Source organism: Anguilla anguilla, chromosome 2 (genome assembly GCF_013347855.1).
Source record: "Anguilla anguilla isolate fAngAng1 chromosome 2, fAngAng1.pri, whole genome shotgun sequence".
NCBI classification, from domain to species: Eukaryota; Metazoa; Chordata; class Actinopteri; order Anguilliformes; family Anguillidae; genus Anguilla; species Anguilla anguilla.
This window is the reverse complement of record NC_049202.1, coordinates 57,925,693-57,941,598: the sequence shown is the minus strand read 5'-3', so window position 1 is coordinate 57,941,598 and position 15,906 is coordinate 57,925,693. Positions and strand designations below refer to the sequence as shown.

Here is a 15,906-nt window from a genome sequence, read left to right as displayed (position 1 = left end):
TTTCTGCAGAATGCCCTGTGTACACTCTCTACTACATTTGAACTGGTGGTTGGTCATGAATATAACTTTGGGAGTTGGGTGTTGAATTTACTGTCCAGCAAGGCTGTGCTTTTTTTAGACCGAAAAGTGATGTTAGCTAGGGGGAATATATAAAAGTATAGACGGGTAATTACATTTAAAATCAACTTTATCCATCAGTATTGTTAGAGGCTGTTCAGGTCGCCCTCTAGTGGTGTGTGAAAAGAGGACAGTTCACTCTGAACCTGTTTAAAACTGGGCATGCGTTACATGATTTTCAAGCCCCGTTTGATGATGACTTGAGATCAGGCAGGGTCTGTGGTAGTTCAGGGTAGTCCAGGGTAGTCGCGCTGTATAGATGCAGCTGTAGTTGTTATGTGTGTGGGAGTGAAAGACTCAAATCTCTGTCCATCCCAGTCAGCAACACCAACATTAAATTGAACATGTTTGAGTTCACCGGGCCTTTGCATATTCCTGTGTTTTGCGCTCGTCAAAGACTGGGGAATTTTCCGTAGTCAGTGAAAATTGAATTTGCAACACAGAATGAAACAGGAGGTAAAACATGGAGGTGACCCCACGATCAAGCGTGCGCTGAGCTGGATAAACTCGTTTTCAGGAGTGCTAAAAATTAGGAGCAACACGTGGATTTGTGGCAGGCTGTATAATTGCTCTGTGGGCTCCATGTTTGTTCTGGTTTCAAAACATCGCAGATGAAAAAATAAATTCTCAGTGGCGCGGGTACGCCACAGGGAACTGCGTCCTCCTGTTTTCAGTCTACGTTAGTGCTCCTCAGAGGCAGAAATCGCTTTGTGTCTGCGTCCAGTACGGCAGGGACCCTTTAAATTTCAGTTTCTGAATTTGTGCTGGTCAGCCTCCTCACTGTCGATTGGACAAATCTTCTAAGGTAATACTCCCGCCTATGGAAGTTGTCCAGTGAAACGCCTTCACCTGATTTAAAAGGATCTGTGGTCCAGCTGCGGGCGATTGCGCGGCCCAATCGGATGCGATGGGGGCGGGGTGGTGAGGCTGCCCGCTTTGGAGGCGGGCTTTGTGTTGATTGGACCCCGGGGCTCCCGGCTTGACTCGCTGGGTCGTTTCTGAGCTGCCGCGGGATAGGACCGCAGGGAGTCAGGCCCTGCTTCAGTGAGTCACCTGGAGCAGAGAGAGGGCAGGCCGTCACCGCTACAGAACCTCGGGGGGCTCTGGCCATCTGCTTTCTTTTTGGGGGTTTTTTTTGGGGGTTTTTTTTTCAACCTGCCAGGAAATGGCTGTAACTGACGGGAATCTCTCTCGTGCATTGCATCATGGGAATCAGTCCTGTCCAGTCCCCTGGATAAAGCGATGGGGTACCCATCTGAGAGACTGAAGGTTTTTGTGGGAGACTCTGTTTTAATTTCTTCAAACGTGGAATTTAGAATGTATGTGGAATGTAGATGAACACTTGGAATTTGCCTTTAAGGTAGAGAGCCAGCACTTTGAGAATAAGCACTCTGCTCTCTGGGTGATGTGACTGCGGCAGTGCATGATGGGAGTCTCTCCTGTTTCCCGTTTCTCGCCTGTACAGCAGCAAGAAAGAGGGCGTGAAGAACAGCCGCTCGGCAGCCCCCGCGCCTCTGGCCCCTCCCACGCTGGCGCCCGTGGCGGCGCTGGACTCTGAGGAGGAGGCGGGGCCATTGGCGGGGCTGGGGGCGGGGCTGGGGACAGGGGAGAAGTGCAAGCCCATGTCATACGAGGAGAAGCGGCAGCTGAGCCTGGACATTAACAAGCTGCCCGGCGACAAGCTGGGCCGTGTGGTGCAGATCATCCAATCACGCGAGCCCTCGCTGAAGAACTCCAACCCCGACGAGATTGAGATCGACTTTGAGACCCTCAAGCCCTCCACACTGCGCGAGCTGGAGAGATACGTCTCCTCCTGCCTGCGCAAGAAGAAGAAACTGCCTGGTGCGTGTGCGTGTGCGTGTGTGAGAGTGAGTGTGAGAGTGTGTGTGTGAGTGAGTGAGTGTGTGAGTGTGTGTGTGTGTGTGTGTGTGTGAGAGTGAGAGTGAGTGTGTGTGTGAGTGCGTGTGTGTGTGTGTGTGAGAGTGAGTGTGTGTGTGTGTGTAAGAGTGTTTGTGAGTGTGAGTGTGTGTGTGTAAGAGTGTTTGTGAGTGTGAGTGTGTGTGTGAAGAGTGTGTGTCTGGGTGTGTGCGTGTGCACACGTGTATGTGCGTATGTGTGTGTGTGTGTGTGTGTGTGTGTGTGTGTGATTGCACACAGAGAGGTTCTGACCCTGTTGTGTCCTGCAGTGGCAGAGAAGACGATGGAGATGATGAGTGTGAAGATGAAGGCTGGCTCTTCGTCGGACTCGGGCAGCAGCAGTGAATCCAGCTCCTCAGACAGCGAGGACTCTGAGACAGGTAGGGTTCCACACCCGCACACTCAGCACAGGTAGGGTTCCACACCCGCACACTCAGCACAGGTGGGGTTCCACACCCGCACACTCAGCACAGGTAGGGTTCCACACAACTGTAACTGGAACTCTAATTTCCCTCTTTCGTTTTTAATTATCTCTCAGATAGTTTCAGCCAACATGCAGGATAAAAGATCTCCTCCCTCTCTGAAATTTGTACCCGAGCATGGACAAAAATATGAAGCATTAGGGGTAAAATGAATTAACAGAAAGTAAAGTACCAAAATAAAAGGATTTCTTGAGGTCCAGGATGGAAACTTGTAGATTTCTCACTTCTGAATCGATTTCCGAATCAATTTTCTCTTCTCTCTTTCCCTCTCTCTCTCCCTCCCGCTCCCCCAGGTGTGGCTCAGAAACAGCAGAAGAAGGGCCACTCCATTAAGGAGGGGAAGAAGCCTCACCACCAGGTGGCAGGTGGGCTCAACCACCAGGGCATGAGTGGGGGAGCCCCCCAACCCCTGGCCCCCCCTATGCCTCAGGTCCCTGTGGTCCAGCCCACCCAACTAAAGCAGCAGCAGCAGCAGCAGCAGCAGCACCCCTCCCCTGCTGCGTTTGTGGTTCCTCCCGTCTCCCTGGAGTCCTCCCAGTTGCTAGGGGGCGCTCTGGACCCCATGCCTCACTTCGGCCAGCCCCTCATGCACCTGCCCCAGCAGCACCAGGAGCCCTCCCCGCCTGCACCCCCCCACCTCAATGCCCACCCCCCCATCGAGACCCACACCTTCCTCAGCCAGCGCTGCCCTGTGCTGCCCTCGCCAGGTAGGCCAAAGATGGTGGAGGGAATGGCAAGATAGGCACAGGATAATGCAAGGCAATGGAGGTGCGGTGTCCAGTGCAGACAGTTGGATTGTAGTTCTGCCAGGGACTCGCTGGACCTGCGTTGAGGCCGAACTTATTATTTGAGTCTGTTTACATGAGTATTCAAGCAGAATGTGGATATTAAACTAATGATCTGCAGTTAGCTCAAAACTAGTAGGCCATTTTGTTTGTTAAACATACATACATTACGGTATTCAACCTGGCAAAGTAAGTTCCCTAACAAATGGCTCACCTCCTTCATAACTATGCATGGAAAAGCGCTCGTTTGCATTTTCAACAAAATATTTCCTGGAATGCTTTGACATCGCTAATCATTTAGTCCAAAAAATGTGACTGGTTTAGTTAGTGTAAAATGGGTCACTTGTCTCTGAAAGAAATTCAGTTCACTTCCATTCTAACCAAAGTAATGCTGCATACCTGCTTAGTTGCATGGACAGAAAATGTTGGAAATTGCCACTCTGGGCAGTACATTGTCATGTCTGGGTGTGTCCATACAGCTTTCCTGCAGTGTCAGAGGTCAAAGGTCAGAGAGCAGGAAGTTTCTGATTTATTGGAAGGACTTGTTAGTGAAATGAGGTGATAGAACTTCACACAAATGTATTATTGTCTGTATGTAAATCTTAAAACAACTCTAATTCTCTGTCATTCTCCCTTCCTCTTTCCCTTCTCTCTGTCTCTCTCTCTCTCTCTCTCTCAGCTCTCCATAACGCACTGCCCCAGCAGCCCTCTCGCCCAAGTAACCGAGCCGCCCCGCTTCCCCCCAAACCGCCCCAGCCCCCCACCCAGCAGGCTCCGCCCCCCCAGCAGCAGCAGCAGCAGCAGCAGCAACAACAACAACAACAACAACAACAGCAGCAACAACAACAACAACAACAACAACAGCAACAGCAGCAGCAGCAGCAGCAGCAGCAGCAGCAGGCACTGGCACAGGCACAGCAGCAGCAGCAGCAGCAGCACCTGCCCACCCACATACTGCACCCCCCTCAGCCCCCGCTGCAGCCGCGCATCCCCTCCCCAACACCGCTGGCCCCCCAGGGCCACGGCACGCTCGGGCTCCTGTCGGCGCAGCCTCCGCAGGCCCTGCTGGAGGATGACGAGGAGCCGGTGGGCCTTCCTCTCAACATGCAGCTCTTCATGCATTCTCTGCAGAGCCGGTCTTCCGCCCCGGCCCTGCCCACCGTCGTCTCCGCCTCCTCGCTGCTGCAGTCGGTGCAGGTGCAGTCGCAGGCCGTGCAGCCAGCTGCGCAGACTCCCCAGCTGCCGCCGCAGACCCAGCAGCAGCAGCAGCAGCAGCAGCAGCAGGTGGCCCTGCTGCAGCAGCAGCAGCAGCAGCAGCAGCAGCCGCAGCCTCGGCTCCTGCAGCACCTGCCCTACACGCAGGGACCCGTGCAGCCGCCGCACGCGCAGCCCACGCACGCGCAGCCGGCGCAGACGCACAAGGGCCTGCCGCCCCAGGCCAAGCAGCAGCTCATACAGCAGCAGCACCACCATCCATCTCCACGGCAACACAAGCCCGACCCCTACAGCACCGGTAAACAAGCATACGCGCCCTTACACACACACACACACACACACAAACACACACACATATATACATACACACAAACAAACACACATTTACACACATGCACACATATACTTGTACACCCACACACAGAAATGCACAACCAAATCAAAATGTTGAAGGCCCAGTCCATCTGCAGTTTTATGTACTTTTGGGGACTAGGTCACCTGGTGTTTTTGTTCTTGTTGGCTGCATTAGGGTGTTACATGTGGGGTCATGTAAGGACATTTAAATCCTGGGGATTTAACCCTCATTGTCTGATGAATTTCTCATTGTAATGTGCGTCCCTCCTCATAATTATAACCAGAAATACCTCAGCGGTAGACCTTTACACGACCTCACAGGACTTTAAACCCTGACTGTGTGCGTACTGAACAAACAAAGCGGACACCACATAGTACACACCATAGTACACACCGTACTGAACAAACAAAGCGGACACCACATAGTACACACCATAGTACACACCGTACTGAACAAACAAAGCGGACACCACATAGTACACACCATAGTACACACCGTACTGAACAAACAAAGCGGACACCACATAGTACACACCATAGTACACACCGTACTGAACAAACAAAGCGGACACCACATAGTACACCACATAGTACACGCCGTACTGAACAAACAAAGCGGACACTCACATAGTACACACCATAGTACACACCGTACTGAACAAACAAAGCGGACACCACATAGTACACACCATAGTACACACCGTACTGAACAAACAAAGCGGACACCACATAGTACACACCATAGTACACACCGTACTGAACAAACAAAGCGGACACCACATAGTACACACCATAGTACACACCGTACTGAACAAACAAAGCGGACACCACATAGTACACACCATAGTACACACCGTACTGAACAAACAAAGCGGACACCACATAGTACACCACATAGTACACACCGTACTGAACAAACAAAGCGGACACCACATAGTACACACCGTACTGAACAAACAAAGCGGACACCACATAGTACACACCATAGAACACACCGTACTGAACAAACAAAGCGGACACCACATAGTACACACCATAGTACACGCTGTACTGAACAAACAAAGCGGGCACCACATAGTACACACCATAGTACACACCGTACTGAACAAACAAAGCGGACACCACATAGTACACCACATAGTACACGCCGTACTGAACAAACAAAGCGGACACCACATAGTGCACACCATAGTACACGCCGTACTGAACAAACAAAGCGGACACCACATAGTACACACCATAGTACACACCGTACTGAACAAACAAAGCGGACACCACATAGTACACCACATAGTACACACCGTACTGAACAAACAAAGCGGACACCACATAGTACACCACATAGTACACGCCGTACTGAACAAACAAAGCGGACACTCACATAGTACACACCATAGTACACACCGTACTGAACAAACAAAGCGGACACTCACATAGTACGCACCATAGTACACACCGTACTGAACAAACAAAGCGGACACCACATAGTACACACCATAGTACACACCGTACTGAACAAACAAAGCGGACACCACATGGTACACACCATAGTACACACCGTACTGAACAAACAAAGCGGACACCACATAGTACACACCATAGTACACACCGTACTGAACAAACAAAGTGGACACTCACATAGTGCACTATTTTTTTTACTTTGGTATTATGTATACTTATGGCATGTATAAGGTATACTTTTCCAGCACTAACAGCCCGCTTCCTGTCTGGTGACAGGTCATGTGAGGGAGACCCCCTCCCCTCTGATGATGCATTCCCCCCAGCTGCCCCTGTACCCCCCCACTGGGCACCACACCCCCCCACACAACCTACAGCAGCCCAAAAAACCTGTGAGTATTAAGAGTGTGTATGTGATATGTGTGCGTGTATGTTTTGGTTTGTGTGTATGTGTGTGTGTGTGTGTGTGCGTGTGTGCGTGCATGTGTACCTGTTGGTGAGTGTGTGTATGTGTTGGTGTGTAGCTGTGTGTGTATAGCCATGTGTGTGTGTGTATGTATGTCTCTGTAGCCGTGTGTGTGTGTGTGTGTGTGTGTGTGTGTGTGTGTATAGCCGTGTGTGTGTGTGTATGTATGTCTCTGTAGGACATAGCCGTGTGTGTGTGTGTGTGTGTATCGTTTGTACTCATTGTGTGTACTAACACTCAGGAGCAGAGGGCACCCCCGGCCATGGTTGGGGTGAAAGAGGAGAAGCTCTCCCCATCTCCTGCGATACGGGGGGAGCACTTCAGCCCCGCTCTGCGGCAGGAGCCCCAGAAACACCCTGAGAACAAGCCCCCCCAGAGTGAGTATCACTGAGCGTGTGCGTGCATGCGCGTGTGTGTCTGTACGTTTGTGTTTGTTTGTTACATGTGTGTTTGTGTGCGTGCATATGTGTGTACGTGCTTGTGTGTGTGTGTGTGTGTGTGTGGTGCGCGCAGGGCTATGCACTTATTCCTGTGTGTGATTTTAGGATCAGACCTGAAGCCCCTGGAGACCTCTCGGCCTGTTATACGCTCCTCTGAGCATGGAGCCCCGCCTTCCTCCCTGCAGGACAAGTTAAAGCATGAGCCCAAGACTCCCATCACCTCCAAAAAGGTGAACACTGCACCCTGCTCACTGTGGGGTCCCCAAACCCACTCACCATGGGGACCCCAAACCCACTCACCATGGGGCCCTCAAGCCCACTCACTGTGGGGACCCCAAACCCACTCACCGTGGGGCCCTCAAGCCCACTCACTGTGGGGACCCCAAACCCACTCACTGTGGGGATCTCAAACCCACTCACTGTGGGGACCTCAAGCCCACTCACTGTGGGGACCTCAAGCCCACTCACTGTGGGGTCCCCAAACCCACTCACCATGGGGACCCCAAACCCACTCACTGTGGGGACCTCAAGCCCACTCACTGTGGGGACCCCAAGCCCACTCACTGTGGGGACCTCAAACCCACTCACTGTGGGGACCTCAAACCCACTCACTGTGGGGACCCCAAACGCACTCACTGTGGGGACCTCAAACCCACTCACTGTGGGGACCTCAAACCCACTCACTGTGGGGACCTCAAGCCCACTCACTGTGGGAACCTCAAGCCCACTCACTGTGGGGACCCCAAACCCACTCACTGTGGGGACCTCAAGCCCACCGCAGCTCCTGAATGTCTCCCTGTGCTGATTCTCAGGATGTGAAGCTGAAGAACATGGGCTCGTGGGCCAGCCTGGCGCAGAAGCCGGCCTCGGCTCCCTCCTCCACGCTCAAGTCGTCCAGCGACAGCTTCGAGCAGTTCCGCCGTGCCGCGCGCGAGAAGGAGGAGCGGGAGAAGGCCCTGCGCGCGCAGGCCGAGCAGGTGGAGAAGGAGCGACTGCGCAGAGACCAGGAGAAACTGCGGTGAGAGAGGAGGAGAGGAGGGGGGGAGGGAGGAGCGGCGTGGGACAGAGAGACTGGTGGTGGAGTGTGTGTGAGGGGTTTTCAGTCCTCAGCCTTACGCAGAAAGGGCTGCTGTTGGGTGCAGGCTTTCGTTTCCCACCAGACACTTACTCACCTGATTCTACTGATCAAGGTCCTCAGCAGACTCTCCAGTGGTTGATCTGTAGAATCAGGTGCGTCACTGCTTGGTGCAGCCACACTAGCCCTCTGGATGAGATCTGGTCAACTCCTAGTGTAGAATGCTTGTGAATGTGTGTGTGTGTGTGTCTGCATGATGTATGTGTGCGTGAGTGCGTCTGCATGGTGTGTGTATGTGTGAGTGCGTCTGCATGGTGTGTGTGTGTGAGTGCGTCTGCATGGTGTGTGTTTGTGTGTGTGTGTGCGTCTGCATGGTGTGTGCGTGTGTGAGTGCGTCTGCATGGTGTGTGTGTGAGTGTGTCTGCTCTTCATGGTAGTCGTCCCTCTCACGTGGTCTGGTGTCATCGCCTGATACCTGACACCTGTTGTTTGCAGTGCATTGTGGGAAAACGTCTCTGTGTGCTCACACAGAACCGGTTACACCAGTTGATCCAATTAAAGCAGTGGAGGGTGGGTCACATGTCCAGATCAGAGGTAGAAGTCAGTGTTGATTTGTGAGACCTGTCTCTGCTGGAGCGGGTGGGTTTGAACAGGCCAAGTCACAGCGCCCAGTCTGTGAAAACCGCTCCCCTGTCAGTTATTTGGTGTTTATTTCTTAACGCATTCTTAACGCTGAAGGTTTTGTCTCTGTTCGTTGAAGCTGACATGCTCAAATTTGACAGGTCTTTTTAAAAATTTAGCGATATGGCCAAGTATTAGACTGAGAGTGGTTCCTCTGTACTGCAATGGAACACTAGAAACATTCTATCTCTCACATGCGCACACACACACACACTTAACTGTGTAACTCCTGTTATGTAGTTAAGGAGCTGAGAGGACACAGCAAGCACATTAGCAAGTTCATTATCTGTTGAGTGTACAGAATGTGGATGTTCTAGAATAACTGGATGATCAGCTGCTATTATGAGGATTGTCTGTTTATTGTTATTGCCGGAACATTCCGGTTTCGTGCTGCTGATTAATATTCATGAAGGGGCGTGTCTAGGAACAGTTCATGTATAATTCTGCTGTGGTGTTGTGGACAGCTCTCCTACTCAACTCTGTTAATTTGGGATAGTATATAATGAATTAAATGAAAGATTTGACATCCTAGAGTGTTTCATATAGAAGAATCGCATAAAATGAAAAATGGCTAAATGAATGAAATAGAGGAACAAATGCGTGTGCGTTTGTGAAAGCACCAATCAGAGGCAGAGTGATGCTGACTCTGCCCCGCCCCAGGCCCCGGGAGGAGGAGGAGCCGATGGAGCCCGGGCGCCGGCCGCCAGACGAGCCACGCAGACGGCAGGAGCAGCAGCACCAGCAGGCGCAGCCAGCGCAGACGCAGCCGCCGCAGACGCAGCCGGCCCCCGAAGTGCAGCCGCCCCAGCCCCCCGCCGCCGCCGCCGCCGCCTCACAGAGCGCCCTCGACCAGCAGAGGGAGCTAGCGCGCCGCCGAGAGCAGGAGAGGAGGAGGAGAGAGGCGGTGAGGCACCCATACACTCTTATACACACAGACACACAGCTGTGTACACACAGACACACAGCTGTATACACACAGACACACAGCTGTATACACACAGACACACAGCTGTATACACACAGATACACAGCTGTATACACAGACACACAGCTGTATACACACAGACGCACAGCTGTATACACACAGACACACAGCTGTATACACACATGCGCATGCCTACACACTTACTGTTTGCACGCACAGTTGCGCATATACATGCACTCGCACGTGCTCATGCACACACAGACACACAGCTGTATACACACAGACACACAGCTGTATACACACAGACACACAGCTGTATACACAGACACACAGCTGTATACACACAGACACAGCTGTATACACACAGATACACAGCTGTATACACACAGACACACAGCTGTATACACACAGATACGCAGCTGTATACACACAGACACGCAGCTGTATACACACAGATACACAGCTGTATACACACAGACACGCAGCTGTATACACACAGACACACAGCTGTATACACACAGACACGCAGCTGTATACACAGACACACAGCTGTATACACACAGACACACAGCTGTATACACAGACACACAGCTGTATACACACAGACACACAGCTGTATACACACAGACACACAGCTGTATACACAGACACACAGCTGTATACACACAGACACAGCTGTATACACACAGACACACAGCTGTATACACACAGATACACAGCTGTATACACACAGACACGCAGCTGTATACACAGACACACAGCTGTATACACACAGACACGCAGCTGTATACACAGACACACAGCTGTATACACACAGACACGCAGCTGTATACACACAGACACACAGCTGTATACACACAGACACGCAGCTGTATACACAGACACACAGCTGTATACACACAGACACACAGCTGTATACACAGACACACAGCTGTATACACACAGACACACAGCTGTATACACACAGACACACAGCTGTATACACACAGATACACAGCTGTATACACACAGACACGCAGCTGTATACACAGACACACAGCTGTATACACACAGACACGCAGCTGTATACACAGACACACAGCTGTATACACACAGACACACAGCTGTATACACACAGACACACAGCTGTATACACACAGACACACAGCTGTATACACACATGCGCATGCCTACACACTTACTGTTTGCACGCACAGTTGCGCATATACATGCACTCGCACGTGCTCATGCACACACAGACATACACAAACTAATGTGAATAAATGCAGACATACGCACACTGGCCTGTTGACTTCTGAAAACTGATAAGCGTACGTCCCTCTTCCTTTTGAGTGAAGTCTGAATTTGACTGTTATAGCGGTAATAATTCAAAATGGCCACTGAGGACTGTAATGATTTTACAGTAGAGGAATTGATTTGCGTGGGAAGGCTCAGACCTTCCCACAGCCCTGCAGCATGCTTGAGTGTTTTCTCCCTGCCTTCCGTAGATGGCGGCCACCATTGACATGAATTTCCAGAGCGACCTGATGGCCATATTTGAGGAGAACCTCTTCTGAAACTGTACAGATGGAGCGGAGGACTGGGACATGGAGGGAGACACATGCAAATTTACAGAAACTTCAAATAAAATAGAAAAAAAAAAAAAAAAAAAAAACTTGAATTAAAAGAACTGATACAACCCAACGTGGGCCGGATTTACAAACAGACTTTCCCGTCAGGAAAAACCAAGCGGAAGAGGCGAGGGCGGGACGTCCAGAGGTCCTCGTCTGGGAAAGCGGGAGGCCCGCCCGCCCGAAACCATGTGACTGTGGAAAAGGACCCTGTCAACCGCCCCCCCCCCCAGCACACTAAACACGGCCGTATGCATTGTTCTTCACCACAGCAACAAGCAGCGGACTAGATTCACCGACCGGACCAGCGGTTGGAAGAGGGGGGCGGGGTCACAGTGACCTCAGACTAAAGTTGAGCGGGAAGAGCGGTTGGATGCGGGCCTACTGCTAATTTTACAGAACAGAATAAGAACTATTTAGAAGCAAAAACTGATGTCAGGACTAAGAAGGAGGGGTCACACGTCTGACCCTCCTAGGGCAGTTGGGTGGGTGGGATTGGGGAGTGGGGGGGGGGGGGGGTTACAAATCAGAGAGCTTTTCTTTTCTTTTTGTTTCTTTTTTCTCCTCTCTTTTCATTTGGAGGGAAGACATGCAAACTTGGGTGGGGGAGTTCCGGGGGGGTGGGGGGTGGGCAGTGGTCACTTAAACTTGATCTTGAGATTTTTTTGTATTCTTCTCAGGACAGGAGAACTTGCCTTACACTTCTGACCTGTAAACACACAATATAAATATATATTATATATACAACAAGAAAAAAAACAAAAAAATCAGTTACGTCTGGAGAAAAGCCCATTGTGCGATTTAATTGTTTTTTTTTTGTAGGATTTCTGTAAAGAGCTGTTTTTTATTATGATTATTTTCCTTTCTACCCTTATTCAGCCGTTTATGCCAAACCATTTCTTTTGAGCGCCGAAAGTCCATTTAACATGTATCTCTCTTTTTTTTTTCCTTTTTTATATATAAATGCAATTTCTTTCTATTTCACCATATATCAAAGTCTAGATAGTTAACAAAATTTAAAAAAATATATATATATGCATTTTTTTTTGTCCAGAAAAGTGTTAATTGAAACCATACAAAAATGCATTTATCCATCGATGGAAGTGGAGCGGAATCTTGTGTACTTTCTAAGGTCTTTTTACGAATAAAGGAGGCTCTTTTTAGCGTTCATCTTCAGTTGAGATATCGTAACTGTTGCTGTTGCCGAGGAGACGGCGCCTGTGGTCCCGTTGGCTTCTAGCGCGCGTCGTCAGGGGTGACGCCCGATGCGCTGTGACCTCGCCGGGGGGCGCTACGCTCCCAGCGTTACGTTGAGCCCTTTACCCGTTGCATTACGCCGCGGCGTGTTGCACTCTACCACACGCGCTCAACTGGGAGCCATTACACCTGCCAACTGCATTACGTTTGGGGACATGACACAGTACCAATCATATACCCATTACGCTGTAGCAATTACATTAAACCAGGCCCTGTTATACTTGCCAGTTACATTAAACTAGAGCCCATTATGTCTTTATCAGTTACGTTGCATTCAGGACTGTTAGGCGCTGGGAGCTGCGGTGCTTTAAGACTCTTCATACACTTCTGCTGCGTTTCGCTGAAGCTCTGTACAGCATTACACTGGCACTATCGACCACTTTAGCAATAACATTACGCAAGGTCCCCACAATGCATTGTGCTGTCGGTACCATAGATGGTACATCAAGGAGCCCTTACACCTGGCCAGTGCGTTACACGCGTGCGCTCATTTACACCTTCCTGACTGCATTATGCTGAAAGGTGTCTGCGTTCCGGGCGCTGTTAAACACCAGAACGTCCGGCCCTGTCTGAGCGACATCTCGCACGGACCCGTTACGCTAAGACACGTTACGCTAGGACACGCTACACTAGGACCCGTTACGCTAAGACACGCTACGCTAGGACCCGTTACGCTAAGACACGCTACGCTAGGACCCGTTACGCTAAGACACGCTACGCTAGGACACGCTACGCTAGGACCCGTTACGCTAGGACACGCTACGCTAGGACACGCTACGCCTTTTCTCCTTACATCGAGCAGCGCTAAAGCTTTCGGCATCATGTGACGCTGGGGCAGGGTTTTTTTCTCTCCATGCGTTGCCGAGGCGATGTTTTCCCAGGTGACATCGCGCCAGGTGACCTACGCCCTGTCGCGCTGACGCTGGGAACGTGCAGCGTAAAGCTCAGACACCCCGGCGCCGTGAGAAGGGGTCGCTATATTTGGACGAGGGGGGAGGATGGCAGGTTGTTCAAAATTGGCCGGAAAAAAAAAAATATATATATACCTATATATATTAAAAATAAAAATTTTACTCAAAAAAGCATTCTAATTTGTTCCATTTGTTCTTGTTGGATTGTAGTGCAGTGGTAATTCCTGCTCCTTCGTTGGACACTTAAAATATGGGGGCAGGGCAGCAGAGTTTGAGATTTACAGGTTTATCTTAAGTTTTCTGATAGCATTTCTTCTTTTGTTCCTGTGTCTGTATTGTATTGTGACACTGGGTGGCACGTTGCTTTTTAGAAAGGGGAGGGGGGCAAAGTGAGGGAATTTGGGGTGGGCGGGGGACATGTACAGAGACAAGAATCAGGATGTAGTCACTTCACACATTTTTTTTCCCCCCACAACATGCTCGAGTTTAAATGTTTTTGCAGGATTTCTTCAGTGTGTAAGCCTCAGAGTCATTCTCATAGTTCTGTCCCAGTAGATCTTTTCTTGCGCGTGCACACACACACACACACACACACACGCGCACACACACACATACGCACACATAAAAACCGTGAAATAACAGAAAGCTTCTGGGGGGGCCTGGAGATCGAAACGAAAGAAAAAAAAAAAAAGACAAATGGCAAGAAAAGTGTCCAGATTATGTCCGGGTTTTAATGTCAGTTTTTTTTGTTTCCCTTTGCAGTGAAGTCCACATCAGGATACATAAGATGCTTTCTTTTGCTAGTCATTTGGTTACTGAAAAATAGTAACAAAAGAATAAATGCAAGAAAATAACACTTTTTTTTCTTCATTCCTTCATGCCTTTTAATGTATTTTACTGTTTTGTTTCCATGGTAACAGTTTGACGTCATGTGCCATAGATACCTATTCTACAGTTCAATAAAAAAGTGCGGACTCTCAGTTCAGCAAGTTTTTTTTTTCTTTGTGTTGGAATTTTGTGTTTTGTGTTTGTTTAGTTTTTTTGTTTTGTTTTGTTTTTCTGCTGGCTTTGTTTTTGTGACATTTTCCTGGGTTTAAAAGTTTGTAAGTCACTAAGTGGGGTGTTCCGGAGAACGATTCAGTCTGTTATGATCATGGAAATACCTTCTTTTTTTTTTTTTTTTTTAAGAAAAAATTAAAACAATTTGAAAAAAAAACCTCGGGTTTGGTCTTGTAACGAAAAACACCTTGCTCAGTTAGTACACTGACAGTGCCCCCAGCTGGGATTCAAAGCCTTTATCAGCCTAGTTCCCTGTTATGCTACATGGCCTCCCTGTCCTGGTTAAAGGGAGGAGGAGGTTGTGGAAGAAGTGTTTTTCTCGTTATGCACTAACAGCCTGGTTTCTGGCTGGCGAGGTAACTGGTTTCTCTGCTTGTCTTCCGTGCTCAAAGTTTCCTAGACAGATATAGACGGGGAACTCCACCGAAAAATCACAGTTGATTTGTTCTGTCTCACCCTCATCTCTACCTGCTCAATAAGTGATGATGTCATTGGAAAATCCTGTTCCTCTAACCACTGAATTGTAAGGAGCGGTCATTTAACTGGGGAATGCACTGCAATGGTGACAGATCCATTGTTTTCTCTATTTGTGACATCACAGAATGCAATATTGATCACATGGAGAATGCAACTGATGGTTTGGAGTTCAGTTTTGGACTCATATGAACTTCTGCCTGCTCCTCCTTTTGTTGTTAATGGAAACTTAACTTATCCAAGGTGCTGATCACATGGTTAACTCTCCTCCTGTGGTTATCGGCTCTGAATTGGCTGCCGATTCCAACTTTGAAGAGCAGGTTTTTTTTTTTTTTTTTTGCAATGTGTTGTTCAAAAACCCTTTGAAAGTCAGTGTTCTAGAACTCCGTGTTCTAGGTCACTTTCAGTTGATTGTGTCACCAGCACTTGTTCAGCTGAGAGCATTCTAGTCGTACACTTGTGATTGTGACGTCACACCTTAAGAGGATTGAGATGAAAGAAAGCAGCCTGCAGACGTTGCTGCTGTCCAGAATCGGGCTGGGAAGGTGCTGACGACATTAGCTACCTTAGCAGGTGCAGGAGGGAGGCTGAGTCTGTGAAGTACCACATGCACGAGGAGGGGATAGTGTTAAATGCAGAATATGCAGCCATGCTTAGGGGGTGAGGGGGGTCACAAATCT

At 49.6% G+C, this 15,906-nt stretch overlaps 1 protein-coding gene across 4 annotated transcripts in view; it reads left to right on the top strand.

The window, feature by feature from the left end:
* LOC118220703 (bromodomain-containing protein 4-like) overlaps nt 1-11,571 on the top strand; it is a 61,076-nt gene extending 49,505 nt beyond the window's left edge. For 3 of the 4 annotated variants that reach the window (XM_035404815.1, XM_035404812.1, XM_035404816.1), the window contains 10 exons: nt 1,583-1,959; nt 2,304-2,414; nt 2,810-3,223; nt 3,981-4,814; nt 6,608-6,720; nt 7,036-7,171; nt 7,340-7,464; nt 8,047-8,252; nt 9,651-9,894; nt 11,403-11,571. In XM_035404815.1, coding sequence (XP_035260706.1) covers nt 1,583-1,959; nt 2,304-2,414; nt 2,810-3,223; nt 3,981-4,814; nt 6,608-6,720; nt 7,036-7,171; nt 7,340-7,464; nt 8,047-8,252; nt 9,651-9,894; nt 11,403-11,471 — 2,629 coding nt within the window. In that variant the 3' untranslated portion in view covers nt 11,472-11,571. The remainder of the gene's footprint in view (nt 1-1,582; nt 1,960-2,303; nt 2,415-2,809; nt 3,224-3,980; nt 4,815-6,607; nt 6,721-7,035; nt 7,172-7,339; nt 7,465-8,046; nt 8,253-9,650; nt 9,895-11,402) is intronic. The other variant, XM_035404814.1, reaches the window with a different exon arrangement.
* The last annotated feature ends 4,335 nt before the right edge of the window (nt 11,572-15,906 follow it).